Source organism: Dysidea avara, chromosome 2 (assembly GCF_963678975.1).
Source record: "Dysidea avara chromosome 2, odDysAvar1.4, whole genome shotgun sequence".
NCBI lineage: Eukaryota > Metazoa > Porifera > Demospongiae > Dictyoceratida > Dysideidae > Dysidea > Dysidea avara.
Window position 1 is genome coordinate 11,495,627 of NC_089273.1, and position 24,025 is coordinate 11,519,651.

Consider the following 24,025-nt stretch of genomic DNA (forward strand, 5'->3'; position numbering starts at 1 on the left):
TAAGGTTTCAAGCTATAAAAAAGTAGTAAAACAAGAGATGAACAATGGTAGCTATTACAGCATAGCTCAGTGTTAAATCCCTACTTTGGCATGGTATAACAATTATTTTGCCAAAGTAGGGATTTAACACTGAGCTATACCGTAATAGCTACCATTGTTTATCTCTTGTTTCACTACTTTTTATAGCTTGAAACTCTACTTCATTTTTTAATTTGTAAATTTTAATATACTAGTTTGTTTAGTTTTTTTTGTTAAAGCTTACAGCTAGCTATAAACATGTGACTGTTTTATTAGGGTGACTGCTGTATTAGAGTATCTCTAGTCAGCTGGCGAAGATGTGCTTGCCCCAAAAAGGTGTGGTCATCGTGGTTTCGATCGATTATTAGACTAGAGTATCTCGAATCAGCCTACCAAATTGAGGGTGTGTGGCCACAAATACAGCTATCGTAAAAGGGACGTGGTCATCGTGGTCTGGATCGATAGATCGATATACGTAGAATAAAGAATGGGCGTGACCTTGTTACCTATCGTGGAGTACTGGTACCTCCGTACAGTCGGGGGCCGTACAGTAGCGTAGTCTAAGCGCCTTAAATAATTTCGTGGCGTCTATTATGCTGCTTAAAGAAAGTGTTGATATGGAAAATTAACGCCTCGTTATGGTTTCGTTGGATGAAGAAGAAGACAAGCAGCCTGATTGAAGATAAAAGAAAAGACAAGGCGCACACTCGTCCGGAACCCCCAAAAGGCACATCCTACCAGTGAGTTTGTGGTTGTGGCGTAAAATGGTGACCGTGCGCTGTTTCGTTTGGGCTCTAGGCTTGCGATGTGGTCAGTGAGTGAGTGAGTGAGACGAAATTTCGAGTTTTGACGATTTTTAAAAAAATCTATATCCGGCCGCCAGTAAGTGTTTTCTTGCTTTTAACGCTACATTTGATGTTAGATGGACTGATATTATTCTGTAAAGGTGATTTTCATCGCATAAGAAGTTTCTGAGCTCATTTTAAGAGCTGAATTTATGGCGGCGCGCGTCACTTTGGATACAAACCCTACTTAAACAGTACTACCGTGCTGTTTGAACCATTGATATGCATATAAATAATGACATAATAATTAGTCATGTAATGGGGAAAGCCTGGTCAGTGCTTGTATCAAGTCAACTGCAGCTAATGGGTTCTTTGGTATCGATCGATATGAGAGAAGAACCATCAGTATTATTGATGATACAAACAATTACAATCAAATGTCCTCGGACACATGCTACCACAAACATAGGGCATAAAAAGCCCCACAGGTGAGCATGGAAAGGAGTACAATTAACAAAAAACAAAACACACACACAATTAATAATGAAAAATGTCTTGCCAACATAATGTTCAAAAGTCCACACACCATTCTTGGCAGCTCTTCGCCATAAATATTCTCCTAGAAGAGGATATTGAAATTGCCGCTGCTAAATCAAAGATTCTCTTACATTGAGATTTTAACATAGTGAAATTATTTTGAATGAAGTTCACACAGTTCCGAAAAGAAGATAATGAACTTGACAGATAGTGACCCAATACACTCATCTCAATTGTGTCATAAAAGTTAACAATGCCAAGGCGATCTAGCTCAGACAAAAGTAGTTGATATTCTTCCTTTTTAAGTTTACGGTCTCTTGCAAGTTCAAGGTGACGACAGAGTCCAGGGGACAAGTAAGCTCCAATAAGGCTACTGAATTACTTTCTTTATTGTGAATCACAATATCAGGACGATACAGCGTAATGAGAAAAGCAGGAGGTATTGTTGCTTGAGGGGAATCACTTGCTCGCCTTCCAGGTAGGTCAGCATAAACGATGCACTGATCAGTCAAAACTTTAGAAAGCTCAGTGAACAAACAGTCCAGAACTTGATTATGCCTATATGTATAGCGACCCTGTGTCAATGCACTGGGGCAGCCACCCAAAATATGCGCAGTGGTTGGTTGAGTACCGCCACACAGTATGCACTTTGCGCTGCATTGGATGTTCCATCGTTGTAGATTAACGAGTGTGGGGAGGGTGTCGGAGGCAGCCCGAAGAATAAAGGAAAGCTGGCCTGGATTGCATCCCAGTAACAATCTGTTCCAGGTACCACAACAAGATTCAAGAGACACTGAGTCCTTCAGCTTACATTGGACAGATAGTGTGTCTAGGTGTTTATCATAGCGTGAGCGCTCATCAGCAGCAGCCAGCTTCTTAGACTGCAAGTAAAGGTGACGAGCCATTGGGATGGATGACAGCTGAGAGCGGGCTTCAGATAGGATGGAGTAGTCCGAACTTTGTGTCTGCAAATACTGGTTATTTATATCTAATTAAAAACAGCCAAGCTGTAAAAAAGGTCAATTGGTACAAAATTCACCTGAATTGTCATTATTAAAATTTTTACATTAACCTACCATCACAGCCATTTCTTGGCCGCCACCTTGGATTTCACATCTTTTTTCACCATAGCCTTTTCAAGGGCCGCACTCCTTTTTTTACAGCTTGGCTGTTTTTGATTAGATTTCACTTCTTTTTGTACTTGTATACCCCAAAGCCGGCCTATGGCCAGCTTTATGGCTTTTTAACCTATATAATTTTATTTACCACATGAAATAGAAAAAGATGAAGCAGATTTTATAAACACTTTAACTCGTTCTGATTTTATCAGTAAATGTACAAATTATATAATATTATATAATGCAAATATCAAGAGTTCATTATATTATGAACTCTTGCATTTATTTATTACATGTCAATTAATCCCCACAGGATAATTTGCAGCTGATCTCTCTACTGGGTGACTTGAAATGTAGCTGAACTCTCTACAGGGTGATCTGCTTGTATGTAGACGAACTCTTTACAGGATTCTCTCTACAGGGTGACTTGACTCTAGCTGAACTCTCTGCAGGGTTATCTGTTTGTAGTTGAATTCTCTACGAGGTGATTTGTTTGCAGCTGAACTCTCTACAAGGTAACTTCTTCTAGCTGATCTGTCTACAGGGTGACTTGTTTCTAGCTGGTCTCTCTACAGGGAGATTTGTTTGTAGCTGAATTCTCTACAGGGTGATTTGTTTGTAGCTGAACTCTCTACATGGTGATTGCTTTGTAGCTGAACTCTCTAAAAGGTCACTTCTTATAGCTGAACTCTCTACAGGGTGATCTTTTCATACAGTAGCTGAACTCTCTACAGGATGATTTGTTTGCAGCTGAACTCTCTACATGATGATTTCTTTGTAGCTGAACTCTCTACAGGGTGATTTGTTTGTAGCTGAACTCCCTACAAGCTAACTTCTTTTAACTAATCTTTCTACAGCCGATTTGTTTGTAGCTGAGTTCTCTACAGGGTGTTTGTTTGCAGCTGAACTCTCTACATGGTAGTTTCTTTGCAGGGGAGTAGCCAGGGGGGGTTCAAAGGGTTCGGATGAACCCCCTTTTCAGAGTTAAGTTTTTTTAATCGTGATACTGGTTAACTAGAACTGAATTAACTTACACAAATCCACTGAAATGGGTAGCTACAGGTCTTCAGGCAGAGGAATTCAAGTATCTCTACTCACTATTGCAAATGAATTTATAAGAATACACATGTTTACACGTACACGTGTACACGTGTACACGGCCCCAGACCCCCACTGTGGAGATTCTATACTTAGGGCAGAACCCCCCTTTTGGAAATCCTGCCTACGCCCCTGCTTTGTAGCTGAACTCTCTACAATGTGACTTCTTCTAGCTGAACTCTCTACAGGGTGACTTGTTTCTAGCTGATCTCTCTACAGGGTGACTTGTTTCTAGCTGAACTCTCTACATGTTATTTGTTTGCAGCTGAACTCTCTACATATTGGTTTCTTTGTAGCTGAACTCTCTACAATGTGACTTCTTCTAGCTGATCTTTCTACAGAGTGATTTGTTTGTAGCTGAATTCTCTACAAGGTGATTTATTTGCAGCTGAACTCTCTACAAGGTGACTTCTTCTAGCTGAACTCTCTACAGAGTGATTGATTTTTTTGCAGCTGAACTCTCTACATGGTAGTTTCTTTGTAACTGAACTCTCTACAGGGTGATTTGTTTGTAGCTGAACTCTCTACAAGGTGATCTGTTCGTAGCTAAACTCCCTACAAGGTAACTTCTTCTAGCTGATCTCTCTACAGGGCATATTTGATTGTAGCTGAATTCTCAACAGGGTGTTTGTTTGCAGCTGAACTCTCTACATGGTAGTTTCTTTGTAGCTGAGGTCTCTCCGATGTGACTTCTTCTAGCTGAACTCTCTACAGGGTGACTTGTTTCTAGCTGATCTCTCTACAGGGTGACTTGTTTCTAGCTGAACTCTCTACAGATGAGTTGTTTGCAGCTGAACTCTTTACATGGTGGTTTCTTTGTAGCTGAACTCTCTACAACGTAACTTCTTCTAGCTGATCTTTCTCCAGAATGATTTGTTTGTAGCTGAATTCTCTACAGGCGATTTATTTGCAGCTGAACTCTCTTCAAGGTGACTTCTTCTAGCTGAACTCTCTATAGAGTGATTGATTTTTTTGCAGCTGAACTCTCTACATGGTGATTTGTTTGTAGCTGGACTCTCTACAGGGTGATCTGTTTGTAGCTGAACTCCCTACAAGGTAAATCTTCTAGCTGATCTTTCTACAGGGAATATTTGTTTGTAGCTGAGTTCTCTACAGGGTGATTTGTTTGCAGCTGAACTCTCTACATGGTAGTTTCTTTGTAGCTGAACTCTCTACAATGTGACTTCTTCTAGCTGATTTCTATACAAGATGACCTGTTTCTAACTGAACTCTGACTCTACAGTGTGATCTGTTCATAGCTTAACTTTATACTGGGTGATTTGTTTGCAGCTGAACTCTTTGCATGATTGTTTCTTTGTAACTGAACTCTCTACAAGGTAACTTCTTCTAGCTGATCTCTCTACAGGGCAATTTGTTTGAGCTGATCTCTCTACATGATGATTTCTTTGTAGCTGAACTCTCTATTAGGTACCTTCTTCTAGCTGATCTGACTACAGGGTGACTTGTTTGTAGCTGAATTCACTACAGAATAACTTGCAATGTAATATAATTGAGTAAATTATAAATGCAGCTGAATGCTTTATTACGGTGACTGTTCTATTAGAGTATCTCGATCTCGCATTTGTTACACGTAGTTGTCTTTCGAATCATAACTCAGTGGTTTGTAGTCCGATTCTTCTGTACTACTGCAAGGACTTTCTATGATGATTATTCCAGTTACATACTGATTTTCAGCTCGTTGTTCTAAGCGGTTTGCCTGGTAGATACGAAAACTAATATTATAATAGTTTTTTATTCATAAAAATCGATTTCGTAATTTTGACACAGGTTGGGTTTTGTGTCATATCTCCGTGGCCTTTATCCCGATTCCTTTCAAACCACAAAAAGGCACTCCTACGATGGTTGCTCCATCTACATATCAATTTTCAACTGATTCTTCAAAGGAGTTTACCCTGTAGGCGTGACAGACCTTCGACATTATTTTACGCAAATAATCGTTCATAACTCCGTGAATGTTCATCGGATTCCTACCAAAGTTGGTACAGAGATCCGCCTTAATGAGCCCTTTACATGCGCCAAATTTCAGCCCGATCCGAGCAAGCATTCGTGTTTTATGGCGGGTTTTGCGAAGTGTGCGAAATGAAGAAGTAGAAAAAAAACCCCAAGAAATTAAAACGAAATTTTGTTCTCTCGTATCTCGGGAATGGCTGGAGCGATTTTCTTCAAATTTGGTGTGTAAACTCCCCTAGCTGGCCGGAACGTCTGTAGTAAATTTGGTTCCAATCGGAGAAGAGATCACAGAGCTACATAAGTGTGAAAATTGCGTTTTCTTTCTTCCTGTTAATATACTCACGGGTGGCACGACGGCTTCTTGGGCCGCACGACACACTATCGTGTGTTACTGGTTATTTATATATTATGATACCCATTAATTTATATATATATTTTTTTTTCTCCTCCGGACTTGATGGACTGCCCTTGCCAACCACCCCCAACACTGATAGCATGTGCTGGTCAACTGAATATAGGGCCAACAAAGAGACAAGGCCCAAGCATTATTAAGTTAAGTAGGACTCCACACTTACAAGATCCATTGGTGGTGGAGTCCGATTAATAGCTACTCGCGCCAATCGTCATCATCATAACTATCATCATAAATGTTATGTTAGCAAAACGTGAGGTATAACTAGTGTTGAGAATTATTCTAGCACGAAAGGTGCAAGAATTGCTTTGTTAAACATTGAGCAACTGTTACTTGCTATGTTTGCATGAAAAAGATCGAAATACTCTAATAGAACAGTCACTACGCAATAAAATATTCTAATAGAGCAGTCACACATAGCTAAGTTGAGAGGTGTGTTAATTGTATAGTAATTATCCGTATCGGTATCTGTATCGGTGGAAATTTACTGCTAGGTACCGGTATCGGATCGGTAGGTATTTTTCTGTATCGGTGGAACCCTAAATTAGAGTATCTCGATCTCGCTTTTGCTACAGGTAGTTCGCTTTCGAATCAAAACTAACTTGTTTTTTAATCTGATTTTTCTGTGCTACTGTAAGGAGATTCCAGCTACATACCGATTTTCAGCCCATTTCCGTTTGCCTGGTAGGCGTGAAAACTAATATTTTTAAAAAAATTCTTAAAAATCGATCGCGTAAGTATTACACAGGTTGGGTTTTGTTTCATATCTCGATGGCCTTATCTGGATTCTTTTCGAACCACAAAAAAATTCACTCCTACTATAGTTATTCCATCTACATAGCAATTTTCAGCTCATTCTTTCAAGGGGTTTACCCTGTGGGCGTGATAGAATTTCGACTATATTATACGCGAACAATCGGTAATAGCTCCGAGAATGTTCGTCGGATTCCTACCAAACGTGGTAATGAAATCCGCTGTAATGAGCCCTTTAAGTGTGCCAAAATTTCATCCCGATTGGAGTATGCATTCGTATTTTTTGTCGGGTCTTGCAAGGTGTGCAAAATGAATAATAAAAATAATGATGAAATTAAAACGAAAATTTGGTCGCTCGTATCTATCTTGAGTGATTTTCTTCAAATTTGGTAGGTATACTCCTTTACCTGGCCGGCATTTCTGTAGCAAATTTAGTTCCAATGGGATAAGGGATTACAGCGCAAGCTACATAGGTGTGAAAATCGCGTTACGGCCTCTTGGGCAGCACGCAGGGCGCCCAGAGAAATCAAGGGGCCCAGGGCAAAGAGTTAAACTGGGGCCCCAGGGGCAAGGAGGGTTCCATTCTGAATCACAACTTCAGCCTAGCTGTAAGTCGAAGGTCAAAAAAAAATCATTAATACTAACATTGACAATAGCTGCCTCTCACCAACTATATCTCCTTATTTATAACCTGCTCTATTAGAGTACATCGAGGCATTCAAGGGGCCCCTTTCAGGCTGGGGCCCAGGGATAAATGCCCCAGTTTCCCCCCCCCCCCCCCACCTTCCCTGTGGGTGGCCCTGGCCTCACGACACTCTACTGTGTGTCTCGATAACTGCAGCTAGTTGTATCATCATAGGAATAGCTATTGATTTATGCTAAATTTTTAATTTATGTGCAGCTAAATATCTAAACAATGTCTTTTGTTTCTGTTGTAAATTTAAAGCACAGCAAATTTCCTTCTTTAACGATTAGTAAAATTGGTGTGATTTTTATAATGAAAAGTAAACATGACCACCACACACTTTCTTAAAAAAATCCTCTGATAATAAACTGTGAATCAATTTGCCTAGTTTTAACTATGTATATATGCTACAATTACATATTTGTTCCATGTTTCAAATTGTGACCAGATCTGTAAAAAAGAAGAGTGAGTTGAAAATCGGTGTACAGTATAGATGGATTAATCATCTTAACAAGGCCCCTCAATGGTTTAGAAGAATCAGATTGAAAGCCACAGAGTTATAGTTAGCTAACACAAAATCCAGTATTAGGTGATGCAAGTACCATGTGGAATCTCCACACTCAGAAAAACAATTCTCACTTTGGAGAATCAAAATTAGAGATGTAGTGATTATGCCAGCATAATTTTTGGGCATAATAGGCCACACCCTTCTGTACAGCTTGGCTGTTTATATACAATAACTTCTCCAACTTTACAATCAAATGCTACTCTTTGTGATTCTTGATATGCGGAAACTTTTGCAGCAGCAACTTTTTGCCAACATTATGTGCAAATCAGTTAGTTCTTTCCTTGTCAACAACAAAGAAAGGACTAAAAATAGGTACAGGAGTGTTGAACCAAAAATCTGCACTCTTTTTACCTGCTTCCTGTCCAGTGCTATCCACCTCACTCTGTGAGAATCACAAAGTTTAGGATAATTACTTATATAATAGTGTGAGATTCATTGTATTAACTGGATGTTTATGTTGGTTCTCTACATGACCAGCTGTCCCGGCATCCTTCTTTACACCAACAGCAAAGGATTGAATGTATTCCTTGTTTCTCTAACACATTTTAAATTTTCTACATGTAGGGATGCGCCGATTTTGCCAGAAAATTTTTGGAAAACTACGTTGGTAAAAGCAAAGAGCAAACTGCTGGAAAAATAGGTGGAAAATTGGAAAAATGGGCACCAAGGAATGGCAACTTGGCACATTTTGTATGATAAAGATCGAGATACTCTAATAGAACAGTCACGCATAGTATTAGGACAACATATGCTCATAGGAAATGGTGACTAAAGATCGAGATACTCTAATAGAGCAGTCACTACGTACGAAATATTCTAATAGAGCAGTCACACATACTTGTAAGCTAGAGATACTGCAATTAATTTTTACTGATGCTCAGCATAATAGAAAAATTTAGAGCAAAATATTGAGCAAAATAGGTAAAAAATAAAAGAATTGCTGGAAAGAAAAATAGGTGGAAAAAAAGGCAAAATAGGGTCATCCCTATCTACATGCCTATCCTCCATATAAAGTATCTTAGTAGATATGGTACCACATTACCTCAGAGCTCTGTCCTGCATGAATAGTGAGCTTTAAGCAACATGACTATGTGGCTCTGGAAGATTAATTCTAATGTTTCAATAGTGCACACCCTGCCTCCTCATTGTATGCAATAGTCATATCATTCCCAGACCAGCACACATGTTAGCTTTTGCAATGAGATAGAGGTACGTATATAACCCTGGTCCCCATGACCAACAAATTTTCCTGATCAAGATCAAACCATGAAAATGATACACACAAAATTAAATACACTTAAAAACCTCTCTTTCTGAGAAACCACAAAAAATTATGTACAAAATTTAATATGCTTACAGTATGTTAACTACAATATGTATTTTTGCAACTTTTATTAAGCAAATGCGCTTAACAACCAGACTTTACAGTGGTGTACAAAGAGAAGTATATGTGGGCAGTATACAGCATTAAGGTTTACAAAATTCAGTGCTTACCAATATTGAATAGTTTTCATTTTCATTAAGATCTGGTATCATTTCTTCAGCTTTTTCAATATATTTTCTACATTGGTGATCATCTCCAATTTTGCGTATTACTCCACATAACTTTAAATGTATCATGAAAATAAAATGTTTAGTCTCATCCGTCCTTTGCATGTTATGCAAAACCGCAAGACATTGCATGAAACAGGACCTGTGTCAAAATAACAGACACATGAAATTACTGACACATAGTCATATTAATATCGAAAAATGTTAGCACAAATCAGCAAAGAAAAGTGTCCAGGCTAACATGAATCAAAAGGTCACCTTTGCCTATTAGACTTTACAGATAAAAAGTTCCATCTTATATAAACTGCTTATAAAGACAGTCACCAGCTTCTTGGGGGTGCATGAGGGGCTGAAGCAACTCCCTACAAAATTTAACTATGTGCTAGCTAGAAAGATTGTAGAAGCCACAGCAACTGAAGCATACATTGGCAGTGAAAGGATGGAATAAACAAGAGGAGATCACAGTGGTAAAACTACTAGAACAGTCAACTACTGTATTAGAACATTCATCATTTTTAAAATGTAAGACCAACTCCTAGACCTCTTGAATTTTAACTTTGAATGCTATTGCTTCATATATGCTGTGCCCTTTATATGAAAGCTACATAGTTACCACTGCTAGAAAATACTGGCACATAGTTTAAGTGGCTCACAATTATTACTCAATAAGGTTCAGTCTAAGTTATTGCCAAATTTGACCTCAGAAAGCTAATTAGCATCTTTTTTTCTGTATACCCCCAGATACCCCAGATTAAGTATGTTCTGTATGATGAGTGTACTTTGCACACTGTACTATATGTGACCATCTCAGCAAAAACCCGACTTGTTCGCACAAGCATGCGCATTGAGAAAATCGAAATTTAAAAATAATTCGTAAAATTACGCATGCTACAAAAAAAAAACTACTCAAGTTTTTATTGGGCCAGTGCTTGAAGAACGAAGACTCATATCGATTAAAACTACCATTTTATTCGCCTTTTCATGGAGAGTTCGAAAATCTTTGTTTAGTTTCTCCAGCTCCAACGGTATGTGTGTCACGTGCATTTGTTTACGATGTGGTAAACGTAAATAAGATTGTCATCATTTCTTCTACCAAACTACCTTCATATCCATATGCGCAAGCATAGATATTAGAGGCGCAAGTATCTACAGGGATAATACTATACCTTGACTCATGTGTTGATCTATGGTGAACGTTTTAAGCTAAATTACTACGTTGTAGACTAATTCAAACGGAAGCTATGGCTACAAATTACCATCCATTACATCTCATAATTCCATCATCATCCACCAGATCATATCAGAGTAGCTACTTCTCAAGAACTGTTAAAGAATGGAACACCTTGCCTGTTAACATCATTGAAACGTCTGATCCAGATTTGTTCACATCACTTTTACAATCATATTACCACACTAGTACTAGCTTGTAATTAGTTGAACAATTGGTTTACTGTATGTTAAGTTAGAACTGTTTTTTTGTTTTTTTTTCCTGAGCATACCAGCAGGGCTGACTGCTCAGTACAAATAAATAAAATAAATAAAAAAGCGCCTGTAGTTTATTTTCAGTATAGTCACTGTACAAATAGATTACCTTGCTCTTCCTACTGTCTATCACTATAATTCCAAAACTACATGCCACAGAAGGCTGAAACTTTGGTTGTCCATTCCTTGGACACTGCTGATATTGCTGAGTGAATATTTTATTTTTAAATGTGCGAACAAGTCGGTTTTTTGCTGAGACGGTCACATATACTAGTTGTATTAACCAGTTGCCACATTTTTTAGCTTCCACTATAGTTCCCCTTGGCTTAGCATCCCCTACTAAGAAATCTTAGATCCACCCCAGCTACATATAGAATTAGCAATTTTCCAAAACTTTTCCATGTACAATACATATGTATTAAGTGATAAAGAACTCCATTTGGATCTTTTGCCATTATATATATATATATATTTTAACACTACATCTGTGTGATGAGTGTAGTATAAAGAAAAAAGTGTGGTGATAATGGGCAAGCAATGTAGATCAACGTTGAAACCGGGTCACTAGTGCTGACCCGGATGACCCACTGACCCGGATTAATTAAAGCCGATACGTGCTTCGACTAGTCTCGGGCGAGCGAACGAGTCTACATTTTGAGCGTTTGATTCGTGTTGAGTAAATATTGCAACTTCAGTCTAGCTGTAGGTTGAAGACCAAAAAAAAAAAAAAAAAAGGTCTTCACCTACTGACAATAGCTACCCCTCACCATAGATACCCTCAGTTTCGTGCTACATACTGCACTTACTAACAAATAGGCGTGGCTGAGCATATGTTGGTAATGCGATAAGTAGGCGTGGCTCACGAAAGAGCTACGCGATAGCGTTTATAAGTTCCACGTCGTCAAACGAACAATTTCGTTTCTCATGTGATCCAATCCGGGTCAGACCCGGATGATCCGGAGAAAATGTGACCCGGATGACCCGACCCGGTTTCAACGCTGATGTAGATAACTGAACTAGAAACAAGACCTTCCAAATCTACAAAAATTAATGTTATTAAACTGCTTTAAATTTAGACTTTACAAGGTTAAGCCTGCTCAATTTTAGGACCCTTTACAAAATTGTGCAAATTAATCAAAAAGGATACTGAGCACCACAGGGCTAAGTTGTATTTTACATGTGTTGTTTTATTTATTTATCTTTGACTTTACAGCATACAGAATTCAGTACAATGATACATGGTTACAACAGATTAGTGGCTACAGATATGCTGAAGGTCCACTGGTTACCTGTGCCAGTGCCCTAAAATAATTAAAATTGATTAGTTATAGTTATATAGTGATTAGTTAGAAAAAATTACCTATATTACAAAAGTGATTGTTATTACAAGGGCTACAATTAATGCTTCAAAATTAGGTGGTTTGGGTGACTTGTTACAATGGCATGACAAGAAAGCCTGGGTGAAAAAGTTGTGAAATCAAAAGTGGTGGCCATGAAATGGCTGCAATGATGTTGATGACAATAAATTTTAATAATGCACAAAAAGCCATTATTAAATGTTTTTATCATCAACATCATGAAATGGCTGCCACCTTAGATTTCAAAACTTTTTTCACCCAAGCTTTTTGAAGACTGCACAACTTGGCTGTTTTGCATGGATAGTGATGATATAATAATTAAGATACAGTAAAGCATGGAAAGTTATGGATTGTCAAACTTGGATACCTGGAAAGGTGATAAGTCTGGTTTTGCTAGACCAGGTCATATTTTTGATTTTTATACTAGCAGTGTTTGAGAGTTTGGTTCAATGAGCAATCAGTCAGGCAGTTAGTCAATAGAAAATTTCATTCAATATATTATATATATTCTTAAAATTTGTAGCTACTTTTTGGAAGTGTTACAGGTCATACTGAGGGCTTGCCAGTAAAGTATTTTGAGGCTAGTTTCTGGTCAGTAGTTCTTTATGAGAAGGTTCAAATCTTCGTGATCTCTAATAATACAGTACCACCATATTATATTATAGGACATCACATTTGTACATCAAAGCTTGTGTTATATAGGCAAGAGGAATGTCAGTTACACGTATATAAGGAAGAAATTTTACAATAATATAAATAATGTAAACATAACTACTTAATTTTGCTGCAGCTGATTAATCAGCTTTTCAAACCACTGTTGTTGTTTTTGTACTGCAATTATTTTGTATAGCTGTGTAAGCAAAGAAGCAATAATTATATGTGACCCACTGAGTAAAAACTCAACTTGATTGCAATTCCTCGAACCTCCATTTTATGACTTTTGTGTCTAGAGGTAAAACCAATGAGGTGTTAAAGTTTCAGCCCTATCTGGTAAGTGCTTTTTGAGTTATAGTGATAGACATCAAGAAGAGCAAAACAATCAATTTGTACAGTGGCTATACAGGAAGGCGCTTATTTAATTTATCATAAGTCTCAAGTGCAATGGGCTAAAGAGTTGGAACATGTGTCATCCTATTTACCATGAAATGGGGCATTCATCAAGGCATAGTTTTTGGCCAAAATACACTCATGCTATTAAGCAAGAAGGTTGTTCAAGCTTAGAAACAGTGACAATAAAGGAATGTTTTACCACTATGTACCCAAACACACATAACTCACGTTACAAAAAAAACAAAGATATTTTTACTTTCCATGAATAGGCAAATCCATTGGCATATTAGAATACTCAATTCAAGCCTTCCTTTACTGTTTTCTGAAGCAATTAAAACATGCATAAAATTATTTACGCAGTACACATTTTTTATCTAATGTATTTCGATGGCATTTATGTAATGGTTGTAACGCTGTGGGGGGTGCGTTGCCTGATATGTACGCACGATGCCCGAGGGCGCGCGGCGCCCGAGGGCGAGTGCGTACATATCAGGTAATGCACGACTTACAGTGTTGCAACTAATATGTTACACTTCAAAGTAGCTTTGTAAGGTAGTTCTAACCCTTTCAAGTTACTTTTACAGTAGTTTTAAGCTGCTAAATTCACTTTTAAGTTAAATTCCTTTGATGTGGTTGAGGGTGCCTTTAATGTGGTCTGGCATTTGTCCAGGATCCTTTGTGGTGGTTGAATATATCATTATTATTACTATATCAAAGCTTCATATTAGCTCTTACTATAACACTAGTACTTACTATGTAAGGTTTTCAAAATGTATAAGAAACCTTATCACCACGAGACAGTTTTGATTGTGGGATTCGGTTGGTCTCAATTGAGAGCCACAGGAGGCTCAATTGTAGGCCACAGGAGATTACTGAAACCCACAATGTAAAGTGGATGTTGGTCATATAGGTTTCATATACATTTTACTACAGTATTCAATAGTAAGAAGCATTAAAGCTGTACAGTTTGTGGAATGTAGTAATGAGTTCTTTGCAGTGCGACATCTAGATGTTGCACTGCTAAGTGTGCCACATCACATTTGTAGCATAAAGAATTCCTTTGATCTGAGGTGTCAAAGTGTTACATATAAAAATATCCAATGCTTGTACATACAGATGTACATCCTTACCGGCTTTCACTAAATTTTCCCAATGAACTATTTGTGTCTCCTTTGTAATGCAATATTTGAAAACGGTACCACCTTGCCTCATCATCATTCTGATTGTCATATGAATTAAGCAGCTCTTCAGCTTTCTCAAGATAGGACATACTATCTGCTAGATTCTCACTAACATCACTGCAATTAAAAAACAGGGTTGCAACATGTACAGATACATTATTAAACTGTTGTCATTTGTATGTCAAGTTACTATACTTTGCATACCTCTGAGCTTTTCCGAGTTCAATATAAGCTTTGACTTGTTTTAGTGTGTTTTCTTGAGATTTATAAAGCTGGTGGGCCTTTTTGAAACACTCTCTAGGTTTAGATAGCTCACCCTCCAATGTGTAGGAAATTCCAAGACACAAATAAAGATCAGCAATTTCTACTTCAAATAACTGTAATACATAATATTATGTAATATAATTATGCATACAGTATGAAGTATTGGTATTATCTTTTTTTGAAATAATATGCCATGGTTATCTGATCGTGCCTGCAATAACCAGGCATGTGGGCACAAACTAACCTGATCACATAAAAGATCGTATCTTGGCACTAGGATGGAATAACTGCATTCCATAACTTTTGTACCAATGGTTTGTTGTCAATAACCTGACAGCTGATCATAGCCAACATATGTAATACCAGAACTCAGTAATCAGCAGCTTACTCCATAGAAAGTTACTGAGGTTTGCACCAATTAACAGGCCTGCATACTCAACCTACACTCAGTAATTATAACCAGGCTTACACTATATATTTTCCATACACATGCATGGTGGTGCTTTAACTATAGCATAAAAGAGAAAATTGACCTATGTGCCAAAGAGAGGGTTTTTCAAAATTTGGTCACATTTTCTATTGCATAAACATGAGATACAATCACATCTATAGCTTCTACTACAGTACCTTCCTAGATAGAACTTGGTTAATGTCTGAAAGCAACTTCAGCATCAAAAGTACCCGCTAAGTCCACCCTTGACAAAGACAATACTGACTGCAAGTATTTTACTTGTGTCTAGTTGTGTGTGTGTGCGTGTGTGTGTGTTACAGATGTAACTAATGTTATGTTTATATACAGTAAAGTATGTGCTTATGTACATACCTTTTTTGTCCTTTCATTAGTTTCTATCAATTGAATGAATGATTGTATATGAGGCAAAAGGAGTTTCCTTGTAGTTATAGTGTGAACATCACTTATTCTGCCATTCTCTTCATAGTATGAAATCAAACATTTGGAAAACTGCTTCAAATCGTGATATAGGTCATCTACCAAAAGACAGATGTATACATACATACGTATTGTGTTATGCAGCCAAGGATAGTATGTATGCGCAGTGCAGCACACAATAGACAAATCTATACAGAGAAGGCTTAGTGATACTTGACAAAAAATGTACTGCTTTTGAACAAAATTTCCTTGAGATGGGACAATTAACAAACTAAATATGTGACTGGATTTTGGAAAAACGATCCAAATCGCACATTTGAAGTTTCGAGATAAACGGTTTTAAAGAATTGAAGCCAGCAAAACTCTCCAAGGATAGCAAGCACGCGTATGAAATTTACACAAAAGATGCATCAATCTGTTACCTTTCAAGCCACTTCCAGTACTTGTAGCTGCTTGTACAGTTTCCCGCCAAATAAGATAGAAAATCTGAGCAGTTAGACGAGCGAAGTAGTATCACGAGTGCTCACAAAGGGGTGGAGGTTGGGGGGTGGCGGGGAGGGCAAAAGATAGGCCTCAAAATGGAGGCAGACCACGATTGGAGTCCAGACACGAGATCACAGGGCTGTGCTGGCTCCTTAGTGGCTGATATGTAGCAAAATCTACAGAGAACACGTCTGGCCAACATTATAAGGCTGTCCACCAGTAAACCACTGATTCTTGCCAAGCCAGGTCCTTCACAATGCCTGAAACCGCCATTTGGGCACTCCACACCACCCAGAAAAGACGTCTATTAAAACCAGCCTCGTGTAGTTTGAGTAGTGCTGAGGGTCAAAACTTGTAGTACGATAGTGTAGCTATCCACTGGTGGTGTTAGTTTGATTTTGCCTGATGTGCGATTTGGTTCGGTTCTGTAAAATCTGGTCACATATTAGCTAAATTACTGTAGTTATGTATGTTCTGATGCATTGCCTTCAAAGTCCATCATTAGTTTCATGTTTTCTTTTGATTTTTTACACTTCAGAAAGGAGTAAAAATCAACCATATAGGTGCAAAAGCCAAAGCTGAGATAACACCAAATGAAGCTGCTGCACTATCAGGCTAACAATTTCCACATGAACTCATCCTCAACTCATCAGGTCTGCTTTTGTTAGACTGTTTTCTGGTGGAGGCATAGCCAAGATTTGCCATGCCCAGGCACTGAACAGGCAAGTCATTCAACCATGCAGCACACATATACATGCCATCTTCATATGGATATCAATACAGCAATTTTAAAATCTGTGTGCATCAGTACGTATACTCTACCTACACTCTATATGCAATTAATGTAACCTTACTCTAAGCAAATGCTAGCTAAGTATTGGTCTTCTTATTCCATACATACATCTCTGCATGTGTCTTAATACCAGACTAGGAAGAAACCTGGATTGAGCACGAAGTGCTTTTAGTGTTGTATCACATGATGACTATGTGCCCTGCCACTAGAGTTGTTAGCTTAGAAACAAAAGGAAAACACTTGGTGACTGAACAAGTACTCCATATCATTTGAACTACATGTATCACTAAGAAGTATTCATGCACCCTCCCCTTTGCATAAAAAGGAAGACTCTAGCATCACGGAATTGTAACAATGGAATATAATTAAACAAAGATGTCACAATAATGGAAGCAAGATTGGCATGTCTGACAGCCACACAAAGTAAGCAGTTTGCGAGATAGACTAATAAAGGCTGCTAACATAACTGAGATTCTTTTCTGACACTGATTAGGAGTACATCAATTCTAGCTACAAGGCTCTTTTACTAGCTACCTCCGTGCATCTTTTGTCACAGTACCTTAAAGAACATCCTATTTGGTGACTACAAGCATATCGCATCTTCACAAAACATGCGAAACTTCGTGTTAAACATTTCGGTATCTATGGTAACTCCAAAACAAATGTCATAAATATCAAGACACACAGTAGTCTGCTGTGCGTGCCAAGAAGCCACCTCACCACACCGTGAGTATATTGACAGGACTGAAGAAAGAAAATGTGATTTTCACACATATGTAGCTCTGTAACCCCATACCCGATTGGAACCCAATTTTCTACAGTCTACAGAAGTGCCCTCCAGGTAGGGGAGTCTACATACCTAATTTAAAGTAAATCTCCCCAGCCATTTCCGAGATACGAGGGGCAACAGTTTCATTTTAATGTCTTTGTTTTCTTCCTTTTCGTTTCGCACACTTTGCAAAATCCACCATAAAGCACCAATGCATACTCCAATCGACACACTTAAAGGGCTCATTAAAGTGGATCTCAGTACCTCATTTGGTAGGAATCCAATGAACGTTCACAGAGTTATGAATTATTTTTGTGTAAAATAAGATCAAACTTCTGTCACGCTTACAAGGTAAACACCTTGGAGGAATGAGTTGAAAATTGGTATGTAGATAGAGTAACCATCGTAGGAGTGCCTTTTGTGATTTGAAAGGAACCAAGAGAAAGATGATGGAGATATGACACAAAACCCAACCTGTGTTACAACTATGTGATCAAGTTTCATGAACAAATAAAAAAAAGTATTAGTTTTCACACCTACTAGGCAAACTGCTGTCACAGTGATATATGTTTCCCCGAGAAATGAGTTTCCCCACACACATACCTATCCCTAGGGATCCGTGTTTCTCCACATACATATCACTAGGGATCCGTGTTTCCCACCAACTCACATCAGTGATATATGTTTCCCATAACTAGTTTATGAAAACCTGCATACCTAGCTAGATTGAGAGATTTTGAAATCATTTGGCACCAAAGCTGGACCTTGAGTAAGAGTTTTCTCATTTTTCTGAGAGATTTTCAGTGCTGCATGTATAAAATTCAGTGCTAGCCGCTAGCTAGCTATATTGAGAGATTTTCAATGTTGTGAGATGAGGCTGAGAGATTTTGTTGTTGTCATTGCCAACTGCAAAGCTTGAAATTGGGCAATATAGCTCAGTATTAAAAGTTTGTTGGGCTTTAAGTGGCTTTAGCTACTGTAGGTTATCTAGTACCCTTAGTATCAGACTGCACATGCAAGATTAATGTTGAGAGCCGTCAAAATGCAGGATGAACAGTACGACGCCATTGTTGGCTATATAGACAAGCAAGTGTACCCGGATGGGTACACAAAGTCACAGAAGTTTGTCTTAAGGAGAAGTTGTAAAAGCTTTACAATAATTAAAGGAAAACTGTATTACCAAGACAAACCTGCAGACAGAAAAACATTTGAAAGACAAGTTTTGAAAAAAAATGAGACTGATCATGTTTTTCTTGAATGCCACTTGACTGCTGGTGGACACAAAGGAAGAGATGTTACAGGTAATTGTACCTTAATATAATTATTCTATATACATAGCTATATTTATGCTAATAAGTAGCTAATTGTCCCTGTGTATCAGCTACAGTGCATTAGTATAATACTATAATGCTACCTAAACAAGACTATGACCTACTGTAGCTATTCAGCTACTTTTACAGTATGATAACTATGGTAAGTGGCCCTCTATGATCGATGTGTAAGCATGTACAGCTATATACAGTAGGTTGCATGCATGATGGTAGCTAAGAATTATCCAATATCCAAATGCATTCTTTTGTATAGATCATATTGTGTGACCGCTGTCAGTGAAATGCTCCTCAGCTACAGATAGCTGCAATAGAGTTGCAGCCAATTGCTGTAACACCTCAAGTATGGTACTTGGTTGGAATGGATTTGATTGGCCCATTCAGGCCAATTTCTCAAGGTCATCAATATGTTTTGACAATGACAGATTACTTTAGCAAATATGTTGAAGCTGTTCCGATTGAAAACAAATCTGCAATCTCAGTTGCCAGGAGAATATATAAGATTTATTGCAGACAAGGATCACCAGTTCACATTATCAGTGACCAGGGAAAAGAGTTTGTTAATCAGGTAAAAAAATGCATTAAATTGCATTGGACAATTATAAACATTTCATCTTTTGTATATAGACTAGTAAAATATTGCAAAAAGCATTTTTGATGTAAAAATGAGAATAACAGCTGCTTACGATCCACAGTCCAATGGTCTTGATGAAAGAACAGACCAAACATTGAAAAGGTACGTCATATGTACACACAGTTTCTATAATACCTAATTTTTTAGATCTATGTCAAAACTAATGGAGGATTTCTCAGATGATTGAGGTAGATATCTTGATTCTGCTCTATTTGCTACCAATACCAGCATGCAGACATCTACTAAATATACTCCTTTTCATTTAATGTATGGAAGAGATGCACACTTTCCCCTTGAAGCAGAAAATGAAGCTATTGCAATAGCATTGATAATGTTAAGGATATTGTGGGTAATGTTGATCAGTATGTCAAGGAAGTATTTGAAAAGCAAAAGTTGATTTTTTCTAAGACGGAGATGAACATTAAAGCTGCACAAGAAAAGCAAAAACAACAATATGCTAAGAGAAAGGAATTGTGCAATATAGATTTAAGATTGGAGACAAAGTTATTGGACACAGTACACAACAAAAGATCAAGAAAGGAAAAAAATGGAAGACAAATGGTTTGGTCCTTATACCATTGTAGAAATCTTGAAAACATCATACTTTCTAAAAAAACATTTCTGGAAAAATTCTGAAGCAAGGAATCAATATTTGTCAATTAAAGCCATGTTTGGAAGATTGCAACCCTAACTGTTCAAATGATATCCATTCTGTCACTACTACATCCATTCAAAGTATCCATCACGCCACTAACAGTGACAGTTCATATATTCAAGAGGATAATAAGTCATTGGAAGGTACTGTGTATGACTCATCAATAAGAAGTGCAGGAGATCCATAGTCTCAAGATATCTCAATCAGAAGTGACCATGCTTTGGTTAGAAGTGGAGATGACTTATGTACAAGTGATCAAATCTTGCATGCTTGAATCATCACAAAAGAGGAAGTCTTGATCAAAAGTTGCCATACGCTCAGCCAATCCATAGCTGATAATGATAACAATGAATATTCCTCAATTGAAAGTAAGTAAATCAAGTGATCAGTATAAATGTATTGCTGTGTGGATGTCTGTATAGGAACAGGTGGTAGGTGTAACAAAAACAAAGAGACATCCATATTGGGAGTATCAAAAAGATTGCCTACCTATGATGAAAACGATGATCCATGCTTATCAGGAGCCCATGCATTTGCATGTGTCACAAGTAAGCTATAGCCTGTCTGTACACAGTGTATACTACATGTTTCTACAGGCAAGCAACCAGACACAGTTGATGATGGATTTGGAGTTAATGCTACAGTACAAATACTCCCAATACCTATGGTGGCCATTTTCCACAATTTGAGCAAAACAATGGTAGCGTTTCTCCAGTTGCTTTGAATCACACCAAAACGAGTACCACAGCTCTGAGCTACAAAGGTACAGAAAAGATATATTGTTATATATACAGCCATATGCATGTAGTGTGTTTTTACAGGAAAAATGCAATTGATGAAATTCTTTCCCCTCCAAAAGGAATAGAAAAATGCAAGAGAATTTTAAAATACCCTTCTCCAACAAACATCGGTGAAAAAACAAAACGGAGCAGAAAGTGCAGGTAGATTAAGGCTGCTACAGTAAGAATATTATTTTTGTCAATGTGTATGCAAGTATTTTATGTCCTTATGGCAACCAGAGAGTAACAGCAAAAAATTAAAACTAGAAATTCGAAATCCAAAGGCAAAACCAGATGTTGAAAAAGCAAAGCCAGATACTGTGAAGGCAGAACCAGTTGTTGAACAGGAAAATCAGGTATTCTGAAGAAAAAGCCACATGTTGAGAAGAAAAGGCCACATGTTGAGAAAAAGTCAGATGCTGAAAAGGCTAAACCAAATATTGAGAAAGCAAAACCAGATACCATGAATGAAAAACCAGTTGATGAAAAGCCAAAACCAGGTATTCTGAAGAAAAATCTAGATGTTAAAAAGGGAAAGGAAGATGCTGTGAAGTCAAAATCAAATGTTGAGAAAAAACTGGATGTTAAAAGGGGAAAACAAGACACTGTGAAGTCAAAATCAGACGTTGAGATGTTAAACCAAATATTGTAAAATCAAAATCAGATATCATGAAGGTGACAACACCTGATGTTGTGGAGCCCTATGTATGTAAATTATGCATACAATGTATGTGCTATGTGCATAATATTATTTTAGAAGCAACTTGAAAACATCTGGGAAGGGCAGCCATGCCATGTTATAAAAGCTCGGATAGGTGATTTCTCCATTTATCATGGAAGCTTTCACACTTTGAAGCAAAACCAGTACTTAAATGATGAAGTAAGAATGCATTGTGAATGTGACCATATTCATGTTCCAAATTAATTAGATTGTCAATGGATATGTGAAACTTTTGGCAAATATCGATGGTAGTTGCATTGTGATTCCCTCTTACATATTCACGAATATAATAAGTCGTGCAACAGTGGATCACAGCAACCATCTATTTTCTAAGGTTTCCATAGCACATTATTTTCATTTTGTAGATAATCATTATTTTAGGAATAGTTGAGCGAAAAGATACGTTTGATTGGAAATCACAATCAGGGTTGCAACCATTGGATATTTATTGTAAGTAATATTGTGCATGCTAAAGTCTTTAATTATGTTCTTATTGTAGGCTATAAATTTGGAAGAGAAGAAGATTTACCACCTTGATCCTTATGGCCCTTCCCACACTGTCTGTGTGTCACTGTTGCTGTTCTGAAGTAAGTAAATTGTACAGAGTTGTGCACTTACAAATTTAATGTGAATTATATCTCAGGAAGTATTTCAAGGTGAGGTTTGATCACATGCAGACAGACAAAGTTGTAATTAATAAGTTTAAAGCATGTGAACTAAGGGAGAGAATACAATATGATATGTGTAATTGTGGGATATTCTCCTTGAAGGTAATCAGCAATAATATTGTTGAACTAATGCCCTTTAAAGATGTTTACCATTATATGTATAGGTAGCTGAACAACTATTGCTTACAGAAGTGGTAGATGAGCCCTCCCTAAAAAGAATTGATTTATTGCAGGCACAGGTTGATATTGCTATCACAATTTTGTTGCATTCAGGTAAGTTACTATTGTGATTCCTAGGGTGGAGCATTTCGGGAAGTGTAATTTTACATAATAGCGGACATGAAGTATAGATGTGTCATGTGTGGGGCCAGAGAGAACAGTGTAAACCACCCTTGTTACTTGGATTGGGTATGTCACAAAAACCAAAGTAGCCATAATGCATAAATCTATAACTTACTACCCATATATTAGGTAGCTATAGCTAGTGCACTTACTGCAGTAATGTATAGCTATATTTATTTTACAGATAAGCTGTGATAAATGTAAGGCATGGACACATGCTTATTGTGCACAAACGTCGATTGCTAAAGCCAAGAAAGCACAGTTCTATTGTTTGGAGTGCTTTCAAATGTGCTACAACATTGAACACTTTACACACGACTAGCACCTTTCTTCATGCAAAGCTAATAATGTTATGCTTGTAATATTAGCTATACATACAGTATAACTGTGACGAGTTTGAAATTTACTATAATTTATTTTTATTACCCTGACTTTACGGCTATATATTATACTGGGCATACAGGTAGTAAGTACTGATTGTGCCCAGAATTTACAAGGCAACATAGCTATACACGAGTATAGTAGAAAATCATCATCAATAAATTTGTGCGGGAAATCCCTTCGCTTGTGTTGTGTGCATGCCAGCTGGGGCATGATCATGATGGCTGAATCATAGATAATATACATCCCCATGGATTGGAAACAAATAAGTGCCAGCTATTCTAGGCTAGTTTCGTGCCCCCTGGCAGTAAGCCATGAAGTATACCAACAGAGATATTTTAGGGGATGTATATGAGTCTGAGGAGCTGAAGATAGATCTCAATGAAGCAAGAGTATCATGAAAGTTATTGATCAGTTGTGCGTGAATGCATAGACATGGGGAACACACATCCCTAGGGATATATGTGTGTGGTATTATATGGTGAGAGGGAACATTCTACCCTGGGAAACATATATCACTGTGACTTGTAGATCGCTAGCCAGTTAGAGATATGTGTGCAGGGAAACACAGATCCCTAGGGATATGCATGCGGGAAATGCATTTTCCAGGGAAACATATATAACTGTGACACCGCTAAGAAGAGTGAGCTGAAAACCAGTATGCAGATGGAAAAATCATCATAGAAAGTCTTTGCAGTAGTATAGAAGAATCGAAGTAAAAGCTACTGAGTTATGAAACAAAATCCAACTAT

General features: G+C 37.7%; 1 protein-coding gene across 1 annotated transcript in view; it reads right to left on the bottom strand.

Moving 5' to 3' along the window:
* LOC136246607 (uncharacterized) overlaps nt 1-24,025 on the bottom strand; it is a 102,058-nt gene that overhangs the window by 38,655 nt on the left and 39,378 nt on the right. Inside the window, exons 5-8 of the mRNA XM_066038133.1 lie at nt 15,655-15,818; nt 14,772-14,944; nt 14,517-14,684; nt 9,440-9,638 (exon numbers count right to left, since the gene is read on the bottom strand). Coding sequence (XP_065894205.1) covers nt 9,440-9,638; nt 14,517-14,684; nt 14,772-14,944; nt 15,655-15,818 — 704 coding nt within the window. The remainder of the gene's footprint in view (nt 1-9,439; nt 9,639-14,516; nt 14,685-14,771; nt 14,945-15,654; nt 15,819-24,025) is intronic.